The following is a 12,182-nucleotide window of genomic DNA, read 5'->3' as shown; positions in this document are numbered from 1 at the left end:
TCAATTAAAAACTAAGTGTTCAAGCCGAAGCCGGTTTGGCTCAGTGGATAGAGCGTCGGCCTGCGGACTGAAAGGTCCCAGGTTCGATTCCGGTCAAGGGCATGTACCTGGGTTGTGGGCACATCCCCAGTAGGAGTGTGCAGGAGGCAGCTGGTCAATGTTTCTCTCTCATTGATGTTTCTAACTATCTCTCTCTCTCCTTTCCTCTCTGTAAAAAATCAATAAAATATATTTTAAAAAAAACAAAAACAAAAAAAACCCTAAGTGTTCAAAACACTATACTTTTGCCCTGGCCGGTGTGGCTCAGTGGTAGAGCACTGGCCCATGTACAGAAGAGTGGTGGGTTTGATTCCGGGTCAAGGACATGTACCTGGGTTGCAGGTTTGTTTCATGATCTTGGTTGGGGTACATGCGGGAGGCAACCAATCAATGCGTCTCTCTCACATCGATGTTTCTCTCTCTCTTCCTCTCCCTTCCTCTGCCTAAAAATCAATAAACATGTCCTTGGGTGAGGATTAAAAATAAATAAATAAATGTGCTGTGGCCTGAGGAACATGAATGATCAGTTTTTTCAAATCTTTAAAGAGAAAATAAGATTTAGAATTTTTCAACGTAAGACATTTATACAAACGATGAGAGGCCCGATGCACGAAATTCATGCACGGGGGGGGCGGGGGCGGTCTCCTCATAGTCTGGGACCCCTTGCTCCTCACCACCCGCCTGTTCGCTGCTCCTCACTGCTAGGCTCGCTGCTTCCTAGCACTACTGTGGAGGCAGGAGAGGCTCTTGCCACCGCTGCTATTCTTGCCAGCTGTGAGCCAGGCTTCTGGCTGAGCAGTGCTCGGGGGAGCGTACTGACCATCAGGGGGCAGCTCCTGAATTGAGCATCTGCCCCCTGATGGTCAGTGCGCATCATAGCGACCAGTTGTTCTGGTCATTCCACTGTAATGGTTGCTTAGGCTTTTATTATATAGACTAGAGGCCCTATGCACTAAGATTCATGCAAGAATGGGCCTTCCTCCCCCTGGCTGCCGGCACTGCCTTCACTCCGGCTGGAGCCGCCTTTCCGCCTTCACTCCAGCCTGGAGCCGCCTTCCTGCCTTCATTCCAGCCGGAGCCTTCCCACACTGCCCAGAGGCCCAGAGGCTGGGGTGGTGAGGAATGCAAATTAACCCGCCATCTTTGTTGGGTTAATTTGCATACTCACTCCTGATTGGCTGGTGGACATGAAGGTATGGTCAAGTTGCATCTTTCCTTTTATTAGTGTAGATAATTTTAATACATTGCTACCAAATTAAAAATTAAGCATTCAAAAACTGTACTTTAGTAGAATTTTTAAAGCAACATATTATCTGTTCCAAAACATTCTTCTAGTTTAAATATCTATATAACCCATATTGTTCTTATTAAGATTTTCAGTATAATGTCTTAGCAAGGGGCAAGACATGATTTAAAAAGTGTGATCATTTTTCACTGCAAATAGTGTTTCCCGACAGAGCTGAGTGAACCCTCATTAGGCTAACGCTCCCTCTCTCTGTGCCCACAGGTGAGAAGCGGCCTCACCTGGAATGTTTTCTAGCAGCTTCTGCTGGGCTCTCTGCTTTGTTTCCTGGCTTTGTTCTTTGTTTCTGATTTTGGTCGGTGGTGCCAGTTTCCCATTTGGCCAAAAAGCATCCCGGAAAACAGTGATGTAGTACACCAGCATCTGCTCGCTGAAAATCCAGTTCACTGTGTCCCGAATTTGTCTTTTAAGAGAAATATATTTCTTGGATGAGATTTTAAAAAATTTTCATACTCTGTTCTCAAAAGGCATTTATCAATTATCAATGAGTAGGTTAAGACACAGCCTGGTCTAAATGTTTGATGAATAAACTAGGAATGGCTTTTTAAGCTCTGGCTCTGACTTGGTTTCTGTGTTGGTAATCCTGAATGTCCATTTATTCCTGGAGCTTGCATTTTCTTTGGTGCTGACTTCTGTGGTATCTTTCACTGAGAGACTGATTTGTCTGAAGCTTGCAACTGTCCTCACTGTGCTCAGAACGCAATATACCGATTTCTCCATGAAGTGCTATCAGCTGGAAACGTAAGTCGCTGAAAGGCGGTTAAAAGTGCCTGAAACATCCCGAGTCCTGAGGTCTGTGGCAGATCACCCGGGCAGAGTCCTGACCCAGGGACTCATGGCACGTGCTCACGAGGCAGGAGAAAACACGGGCACCCCTCTCACCACAAGGTGGAGGACCCGAGAGATACACTCTCTCCAGCCATTTCCAGTTTCCGTGGGAGTGAAAATTGGGCACGGCAATAAATAAAAGGCTTTTATCTGCAACCAGGTCTCCCACACAACCCTGTTCATCAGTTATCAGTCAACGTCTAACCAATCATAGGGCTGCTATCAGGAGACAAGTAACCGTAGTTGAGAGAGCCCGAGAGTGGTTGTTCATTGGGAGCAGGAAGTCTCTTTGTTGAAAAGGGGGAAAGAATCATTTTAGAATTTAGTGCCAGAAAGACCTGAAATTTCAAACTCAATTCATGAGTAATAAATTTAAAAATCGGACTTACCAACCCAATATTTAAAGGGACAATGTAAGGTTCTGAGACTGCACACAGTAACCAGTCACTACTGAAGTCTCCCCTCCACTGGGATCACACTGTTCATTGTTTGCACCTCCCATTGCTTAGAACTTAAATGCAATGCATTTCTAGACCAAATAAAGGAACTGTATTAACTTAATGGTCTTGTGATTTAAGAGAGCCTGCCGCCCCCACCAGCCTAAGAAGAATCTACGTAACAAGGCAGACGCCTTGTTTCCTGTCACCTGCCTTTGGTGCTACATGAAGAAATGAATAAGAACATTTCAATTTGCAACTTAAAATTGGGTAAGTGACTCTCACCAAAGGCCATCACCTAAGTCTTTTCTATCAGTTTAGGTCTGACTTTCTCTCAGCCAAAACTACAGCAAACTTTTGAAGCAATCCTGGTATGTGGAATCAGAGTTGTACATGGCAGGTGCTGCTGCTGATTTCTGAGACATCATCGGCTAAAGGCAAAAAAGCAAAGGACAAGTGGGCCGGGCCTCCATATTCCTCCACCTGATAACAGGCCATTGAGAGGAAGAGCCCGGACAGCCTAGAGGTGCCTCTCCGCCAGCCCCCGAGCTCACTGACATTTCAGAGCCACTGTCTACAGAGGAGCAAGAAAAGCACGAATAACTTGCTGAAACTGAAAGTAAAAACACATTGGCAGGTCTGAGTACTGAGGACAATAGGGCCATTTTGGAAATGTCATTATTCAGCGCCTATCAATACTAAAATCAAATTTTGACTCAGACTGAAACTTAAACAGGCCATGTTTTCTGATTAAAGCAAAAGCCTATGATAGGAGCTAAAGAAATCACCAACACCAGTTTTTAAAAAATCTTAGAAATAAACAGAAGAAAAATTTTGTTTAAGACCAAGGAAAATATATGTGCAAATGAATAAAAAGATAACACGGTTTTTATTTTCCATAGAAATGTGTAAGATTTATATGATAAAACTATCACATTAACCTTGTACATGTTTGACAACAAAACTAGTCTTTCAATTTGAAAAATCTGATTTTCATCTTAAAATATAGTTGCTGTACAAAAATGTGATTTTCCCCCTTATTTTTAGCAGTCGACTCACATTTTTATTGTGCAACAAAGCCATAATGTTTGTCTCCTGGAGAATACTAGATATGGAGTTAAACTTTTATGTATATAGATAATGGAATATTAAAATATTCACATGGCTTATAATAATGTTATATAATGCACACACACCCACCCCTGATGGATGCTCAGATAGTAACAAGAGGAATTACCCTTTTAATGTTACCTGACTCTAAAAAAATGAATGGTTTGCATTTCCTTCCAAGTACATAGCGGCCACGTGTGAGGCTCAGCCTACTTTCATTTTGGTTTAGAGTCTAAACCTTAACCTGCCTCCCACCAGGTGACACAGAAACACTGTACCCAAGACACTCAAACTGGTCGTCACGATCAGAAGAGAACTTTACAGACTCTCCTGACCTCGTGGGCCAGAATGTGGAGCTAGCCCAAGCATTCGTCAGCGAGCTCACGGGCACTCTGTGGGAGAGCGTCTTCAGCAATCTGCCTTCCTAGCCAAGCTCAGAATCGTATCAGAAACAAGAAGAGAAAATAAGATACCTTCAGTGAGAAAGATGACTGGCTGCTATGCCACAGCTAATTTGACGATTAAGGCAAAGAGTAGGCATGAATTCAAATATTAATTTTGTGCAACTCACTTGTTGATGGTTCTTCCAAAAGTGACCTGAACGAGAGCAATTAATGTTCTTCTCACCCATTTAAACACTAAAATGTAAGTCAGAGGAAAAGTATTATCACAGGAGAGCACAATGATGACATTTTCATAGCTGCACAAGCACACACTTTATCACAGAGCTCAAGCGCAGGCCTGACGCCAAGCCAGGGCCATGGTATCTGCAGGATGCGGGTCTAGGTTAGCAAACTTCTGCCCAGGAAAATTCTTACGAAGCTTGCATTTTCTGCTTAGCAACCGATAAGATAAAACCTAGGAGTTTTTACAGCTTTTCAATGCCCAAACAACAGCTGAGCTAACAAGTGGAAATAACACTTTACTTCTTATGTCCCTGGGCTCCTGACAACGGTCTGTTTTCCACCGGCAGACAGATTTCTGTCTGGCTTGTTGCCCAATTTTCTAACACTTCTCTGAATGAGAAACATGTGTAGTCAGATGTCCACAAATATTGTGAAATATTCATGAACGGATGGGTCTAACTGCTCCCATTTGAGCAGTAGTTTGTAGAGCACCATGCACTTTTGTATATTTTATGCCTTTGGGGGAAGAGCAGGATCCTGAGCCGTGAATTCGGTCCTCTCCTGCTGCCTGGAGCAGCTGGGCAAAGCCGCCTCCTCTGAGCCTCAGTTCCTCATCTGGGAAAGGACAGTAGTAACATGGGCGTTTTTTTGCACTGAGGGTCTTATCAGTATTTTGTGTGAAAGAGTGTTGTGAAGGGTTCTACAAATCTAAACTTTTATGATTTCTATAGGTACAGAATTAAATATAAACAAAAAGAAGACAAAGTAATGCTGTGAGGACATTTTAGGTCTGCGAGTTGGAGTCTAAACCAATTTGCCATTTATATATTCACCTCCATTCACTGAAACATTTAGCTACAGACACCCGAGCAAAGGAGACACTCAGACTTGACTATAATGGAGCCAAGAGTTCAGGGCTCCTGTGCCGGTTAGAAAACCTAAAGGAGTAAATGCACAAACCGTCTGTGCAGGGAAGCCACAAACACACGTCAGCAATTCACACAGACCTGGTACTAGACTTCAGAACAGTCTAAGGTCATTTCTAACATTTTAAATGGCTAAATGACCAGTTAAAGTAGTGTTGCTAATCCTTCAAGTAAGATTCAAGTCCTGGAGTCGAGACCATGCCTTTAAAAGCACCTTAAATTTCCGATGGCACACAGGGCACGCTGCCAGCTGGTAGACCTCGTTGTCTGAGGCTGCCATTTAGGCTGGGGAGCCTGGCTGTCAGGGATGGTAACTCACCCGGCCTTTCTAGGGCAGGAGAGAGGTGGCTCCTACCAGGGGTCTGAGGACATGTGCATCTCAAGAAAAAAGGCCTGTCAGCCGACTGACTGCTTATATGTGTGTAAAAGGCTGTATTATTACTGGTTCCTTTTTGCATACTCAACCAGAGCAGGAACCAAAAATGGCCTTGCTCCAGATTCCCTCCCATCACTGATACCTGCTTACTCTACCACTTTTTCCTGTCTTCCCCACCCCCACCTATGTACAAAACAGCCCAATGACTCCTTCCTAGAGCTCCTTTGCTCAAAGCCACAGAGGCAGCTGCAGCAACACTAGGATTTTGCTGACGGCAAAAATATCACATCTCATTGTAAATGTTCTATTTCCCCCCCTCGGAAATGTCGCCAGCAAAACCAAATATGCATCTGAGCAGGCACATGATGGAGGACCGGCTCCTGCCCTGACTGGCTCTGGCAGATCCACCACAGCTGGACCTCTGCATGGGAAGGCGAAGATGCCGGGAACAGGCCTCACCCCTTCATGAGCCGGCTCCATGAGGAAGAGGGAGACTTTGGGTGGAGGGCTAGTATTTCTGACTACCCTGAACCAGGGAAATGGCAGTAACTATCTTAAGTGTCTGAAGTATACAACAGCTGTAGCTTTTTCATCTGAAAGGATCTTTAATATTTGGGTGATATTCCATCACCCAAATTTACCCTCCACTTCTGATATTTAGCTTAGTTCCAACTTTTCAATATTGAAATTTTGCTAAAAATGAACATCCTTATATATAAACCTCTGTCTGCAGTTTTGAATTTAATTATGTCTGTTGCTTAATGTGAGTTACATTTCTGGAACCCTTATCTTGTAAATGCACTGAAGGAAGAATCTACATCTGATACAGTTTTGTGTTCCCTATAGAGCTGTATCTAAAATATGCTCCCAAGTATTTGCTGATTGTTTAAGTTTGGGCTTAGGGGAAGAATAAGTTTAATGACCAAAATGATTAATTTCAGCACTTAAAATGTGCTCGCCTATTCATCCATCAGTGCATCCATTCAGGCATTTCACTGACCACCTACTATGGCTGAGACATTGTAGTAGTCACTGAGGAATAAAAGTCACCCAGACACACCTAAGTTTATAAGACCACTTGCAGTTTTTTCATCTGCTAATAATTCTTTAGGTGACATTAAGGGGATATATAATTCAGAAGGGACACACTTCCTATATAAGACCCACTCCCAGCCCACCGCCTTTGCCCCAAGGGAAAAGATGCTAATCTGGGTGGAGAGAGCCCAGGACAGTCAAGGGCACCACTTGACTGCTGGTGGCATTACTATGCCTTGTTCTCTCGCGTGCTTCCTCTTCTGGGTGGGCCTTTAGGCACCATCACATCGCCAGCTAGTACTGAGGCCCCCAGTATAACTGAGTGCACTCGTCTCATGATAGAGTGTTGGGGGCAGTGGGAGGTGTGTGTGTGTGTGTGTGTGTGTGTGTGTGTGTGTGTGTGGGTGGTGGGGGGCTAGGGGGAGCCAGAGAGTCCTGTTTAGGACTCAAGACTAAACCAAGTAGTACAGTTTGACTTTTCACCCAACTACTGCTTTAGGAGAGAGGCCCTTGGGTGGGCCTTAACAAAATAGTATTTTGATCCTATTTTGCTATTGTTTCTTCTAAGTACATGTCCCCTAAGAACTACCAAGGTAGGCATTCTCAGTCTGAGCATGCCTGTCATTTGGGGCAGGATAAGTCTGTTGGGAGGGGCTCACTGGGCATCGCAGGAAGTTTAGCAGCACCCCTGGCTGCCTGTGGCACCACCCCCAAGTTGTGACAACCAAAAAGGTTTCCAGACACTGCCAAGTGTCTCCTGGGGACAAAATCCCCCCAGCCCTCCACTGACAGCCACGCCTCCATGAAAGAAAGGTGGTTGAAGTTGAAGCAGGATGGAGGCTGTCCTGTGTCCCTGGCCATAACACTATCTCAGCAACACCCAAACCTCATCTTTAACAACAGGGCTGTTCCTCTGCTATGAAAAACTATTTCTGCTTACCTTCTGATGATAAAGCAGTGAGACTATGCTAAGTCACATGAAAAGAAATTTAAGGCATTCTCTTTCTATACACAGAGGGACAGGGTGCAGGGTAAGCCAGGGCCCTGCGTGCCCAGAGTACACTAGCCATCTGTCTTACAGTTGCATCCTCAGGTCCAGCCATAGTACCTGGTTGGCCCTTAGGAGTATTTGCTGAATGAATGAATGAATGAATATAAATACAAGTTTGATTCAGGAATAAAGGAATATTAAATGTGTACATGTATAACCACTTAACTAGACAGTAACACTAAATAATAACAAAAAGGCTTACTTCCTCGAAGTTCAAAAATCTCCCCAATCAACATGAAACATGGTTCGGCCAAAGAGTCTTTCCTCCCATCCACGTCGTCACCATAATCTGACAGGTCACTGTCCTCCTCTGTCTCCTCCTGGGGGTGCAGAAAAGTCATAGGAAGCAGGTCACTATCCAAGAAAGTGGTAGAGTTGTTGTCCTTTTCAAGTGTAATTCCAAACTGTGTGTTAACATCCCCACCTCACACAATCCTCAACCGTCCTGCATGCAGACATCTATGCATTTTCAATAAAGAGGGGAAAAATGTATCTAACCCCAAGGGAGAGCCTGATCTGAAAGCTTTAAAGGTTTAAAATAACTGTGAAAAACCTGTCACCGGACTGATAAGGAGTGAATCAGTAGACAGCAAAATAGTTTTCTAAGCATTGTGAGGTTTAAAAGTAAGGCTTTTTAACTTAAATGGTTCTAAATTTGCTGTTCTTAAAACTGCATATTTTAAAGTAATCTAGTTATTTTTAAAACTCTGATTCAAGCTTTTATTCTGTCCTTCAGCTAGTCTCATTTCCTGATCTGCATGTCAGCAAGTTGCAGGCACCGGGCTAGTGCCAACGAGCGCTATGTGGATCCAGACTTTGGTGGCCCGCAGCTCTGGGAGACTGACAAATAGTCACGTAGCTGTTGCTATAAGTAGGTGAGGCGCTGTGAAGGGGTTGGGAATAAATTAGAGGTAAGCCAGCCAGGTATAGCCAGACATGACGCACAGGGCTGTGACGGGAAGAGGTGAGGGGCCCTGAGACGGGAGGCGGGTTTACTCAGAGACCAGCACACTGGTGTGGACATACTCTGTGCTGCACAGATTTCTCCTCCAGCTCAGAATGCGGCAGCAGGACGCTCCTTTTCATCGCCAGTTCCTTCTGTTCAAGCTCATTAAGGGGCACTTGGCAATGAACTAAGGAGATGCCGTTTCAGAGACCGTCTCGTGCAGTTTGTTGGAGAGCCAACCCAGGGCTTCCGTGGCCTAAATGTGAGGGAAGCTGAGGCCCAGAACAGAAGATGGCAAATGTCTGCAGTCTCCCTTTATCCACCCATACAAACCACTGCTTCAAAGTAGTCCAGGGCTTTCCATTCCCTGGAAATCAAGTCTAAACTCCTCAGCCTGGACTCCCTCGGTAGGGCTGGAGGTCCAGACACTCGAACTACAAGCGAACGTTCTCTGCCCGCGGTCCAGGCGTATGTGACATCCAACCAGCGGGAGGTGGTAGAGCCCAAGTTTACTCAGGCTTCGGTTTTGCATAAGGAGTTGGGCTGGCCAAATTCCTCATTCCCAAGATGCCTTTCCCCGGCATTTGGATGCCAATGGGATCTGAGGATCTTCCACGTACCTACATCAGTGATGGCGAACCTTTTGAGCTCGGCGTGTCAGCATTTTGAAAAACCCTAACTTAACTCTGGTGCCGTGTCACATATAGAAATTTTTTGATCTTTGCAACCATAGTAAAACAAAGACTTGTATTTTTGATATTTATTTTATGTATTTAAATGCCATTTAACAAAGAAAAATCAACCAAAAAAATGAATTCGCGTGTCACCTCTGACACGCGTGTCATAAGTTCGCCATCACTGACCTACATGTTACTAATCCTTTCATTTCTGTATCTCTAGGCTTCCCTGTGGCTTGTTGGGGAGCACAAGCAGGTGTCCAAAATGTGACAGTGGTAATAACTGGAAGTGGATGCCTCTGCCTTTCCCCGTTAGTAGCATGCTTTCCACCACTATCTGCTACTTCAAACTGCCTTCAATAAGACATGTGCTTAAACACGCTAACAAATGGCACCACTCACCTCCTGATGGGAGAAGAAGTCTCGGGGAAGTCTTTCCAAAAAGGAGGATAATGAAAAGGTGGACTTTTTCCCCTGCACATCAACAGCCTTGAGGTAGTCGGGAGAAGGGCTCAAGAAGGCATAAAGGGCTTCGCTCTGGTACAGCCTTTCATCTGAAAGCAGATTCTGGGGAGGAAAGGACTGATTACTGCTCTGTGGGAGCACGTCTGCGCTGCGGAGGCCATGGCCCGGGCAACGAAGGCAATTCACGTCATCAGAATTCTGAACCCAAGCCACTTCCCTTTCTCCTGGAATACCATGTCTTAGGTCAGCTCTCAGTGGTCGTGATGGCAGACCGTGCTCTCCAGGTGGGCTGGGTGCCAGTCATTCTGCTGTGGGAAACCCTGTGCAGACAGCAGAGCTCACCTGGTCTGCACTGCTCACTGCCACCCAACTCCTCACTTCGCACACAGCTAGCCTTTGAAAGGCCCACTCGTTTGTGTTTGAACCACTTACATATTTGCACAATACAAAGGATTCCACTCGACCACCCTTTCATGGCTGTGTTCAGACTCTGCACACCAGCTGGAAAAAGGAGCCCGAGCTGTCACACGGCGGCAGTGCCCGCCAGATAGCAGTCTCGTCTCCCTCTGCTCCCTCTGCCAAGAAGGGCTTGTTTACCTAATTATATAACCACTAGTGACCTGGTGCGCAGGTTCGTGCGCATTGAAAGGAAATTAATAGAAGGTGGTCGGAGGGGCGGGACTGGGCCAGACAGGCACATACGCCCTGGAGCCAACCTCCCACGGTCCCTCCCCAGCCGGCACACCTGGGGTGGCACTGTGGCTAGAAGGGCGCCTACAGAGTGAGCACAGAAAAAGTGGGGTCCCTCCGGCAGGTGGGGTCCCTTGGCATGGCCTGCAGGGATCTGGCTGAAACTGGCTCTCTGACATCCCCCGAGGGGTCCCGGAGTGCGAGAGGGCACTCTGCAAAGTTGCTGTCATACAGGGTGTGGAACACAAACACAAGTGTGCACTAAACCAGATTCAGGGCCGACAGTGCCCCAGCAACAACATAACCCACGGCTGATGGTGGAATCGCACGGCCTCACGAGGAATTGGGCTCCCTCCTCTCTGGTTTCGGGGTGCATCACTCGAGAACCACTGCTGCCAAGTCACTGCAGCTGGGCAGCTCCTGCGTTGAGCATCTGTCCCCCTGGTGGTCAGTGCGTGTCATAGAGACCGGTCGGATGGGCAGAGGGACACTTAGCATATTAGCCTTTTTTATATATAGATTTTTGTTGGCCCTTAAACTGGAAATTTCCTAAACTTCTTTATGTACCTCCTATTTGGCTTTAGCAGAAAGGAAAGGAGAACATAAATCAAGTTTATGTACAAGCAAGTGCTACTGCTGGTTAAGACAGTAAAATCAACAGTGTGACCATAAGAAGGTTTAAATGCCTAGTATGAAAGTATACAGAGTTCAGGAACAAATAAGCAGTGGGAAATGCTACTCATGGATGATGTACCCCCTGAGAGAGTGGAATACAGAGAGCACGCTGTGCTTCTGACGACGGGAACTGGGAGGTGGAAGAGGGTAAGTTCTAGTCCCAGGAGTTGGTCCATGATGTTCACAGTGGATCTGATCAGACAAAGGCTGAAATCTGTAAACCCAAAGGTCCTTCCTAGAACAAGAGCTCTCACATGGCCTCCAACCGGAAACTCTGCAAATGATCATCAGCCACAGAAGGAATAGGCTGTAGTGTGTTCACACAAGGAAAAACCTGTAGGCACAGAGGGGTGGGAGTGGGGGGCCCGGTGAAAGAGGTGAAGGGACTGAGAGGTACAGACTGGGAGTTACAAACTGGTCACAGGGATGTAAAGTACAGCATAGGGAACACAGGCAATAATATTGTAATGACTGTATGGTGCCAGGTGGGAACTGGAAATATCCAGGGGAGCACTTTGTAAAGTATTTAACTGTCTAACCACTGTGCTGTACACCTGAACTAATACAAAATAATACTTAGAGTACACGGTAATTAAAAAACACCAGAAAAATAAACCATACAACCACAAAACTAATGATCTAGACTAAAACAGCACTAAGAGTGAATCTCATCAACATAATGTTGAGTGAACAAAGTCAGACCCAAGGAGCCCAGCCTCTGTGATTCATTTATTCACAATTCAAAGCCAGCGTCACTATCTGTAAGGCTAGGAGTCTGCGTCCTGGTCGCCTTTGGCTCAGGAGCCGTGGTGAGAAGGAAGCTGGAGGGACCGGCATATTCTGCTTCTGGAGCTGAGGGTGTGTTCAGTTTGTGACGATGGGGAAAACTGTACACAAGATTCCTGCATTTTCTGCATGTACAGTACACTAGTTACCAAAAAAAAAAAAGACATTTGAGGATCGGCACAGCCTATGAGAACAGAGCAAACGAGCAAGCT

At 45.7% G+C, this 12,182-nt stretch overlaps 2 protein-coding genes across 16 annotated transcripts in view; one reads left to right on the top strand and one right to left on the bottom strand.

The window, feature by feature from the left end:
- LRP2BP (LRP2 binding protein) overlaps window positions 1-8,539 on the top strand; it is a 37,470-nt gene extending 28,931 nt beyond the window's left edge. For 5 of the 10 annotated variants that reach the window (XM_070408189.1, XM_070408190.1, XM_070408192.1 and 2 more), the window contains one exon: window positions 1,547-3,825. The gene's annotated coding sequence lies outside the window, so the exon portion shown is untranslated. Of the gene's footprint in view, window positions 1-1,546; window positions 3,826-5,978; window positions 6,349-8,467 lie in introns of those variants that run through there. The other 5 variants (XR_011470718.1, XR_011470719.1, XM_070408194.1 and 2 more) reach the window with 5 other exon arrangements.
- Window positions 1-12,182, bottom strand: part of SNX25 (sorting nexin 25) — a 100,554-nt gene that overhangs the window by 2,166 nt on the left and 86,206 nt on the right. For 3 of the 6 annotated variants that reach the window (XM_070408182.1, XM_070408178.1, XM_070408180.1), the window contains exons 14-17: window positions 9,757-9,921; window positions 7,934-8,051; window positions 4,289-4,355; window positions 1,564-1,745 (exon numbers count right to left, since the gene is read on the bottom strand). In XM_070408182.1, coding sequence (XP_070264283.1) covers window positions 1,564-1,745; window positions 4,289-4,355; window positions 7,934-8,051; window positions 9,757-9,921 — 532 coding nt within the window. Of the gene's footprint in view, window positions 1-1,563; window positions 1,746-4,288; window positions 4,356-7,933; window positions 8,052-9,756; window positions 9,922-11,954; window positions 12,112-12,182 lie in introns of those variants that run through there. The other 3 variants (XM_070408179.1, XM_070408181.1, XM_070408183.1) reach the window with 3 other exon arrangements.

The sequence above is a fragment of the Myotis yumanensis genome, unplaced genomic scaffold, assembly GCF_028538775.1.
Source record: "Myotis yumanensis isolate MYYU_CA2020_CCGP unplaced genomic scaffold, mMyoYum1.0.hap1 SCAF_3, whole genome shotgun sequence".
NCBI classification, from domain to species: Eukaryota; Metazoa; Chordata; class Mammalia; order Chiroptera; family Vespertilionidae; genus Myotis; species Myotis yumanensis.
This window is presented reverse-complemented; position numbering and strand designations above follow the sequence as displayed.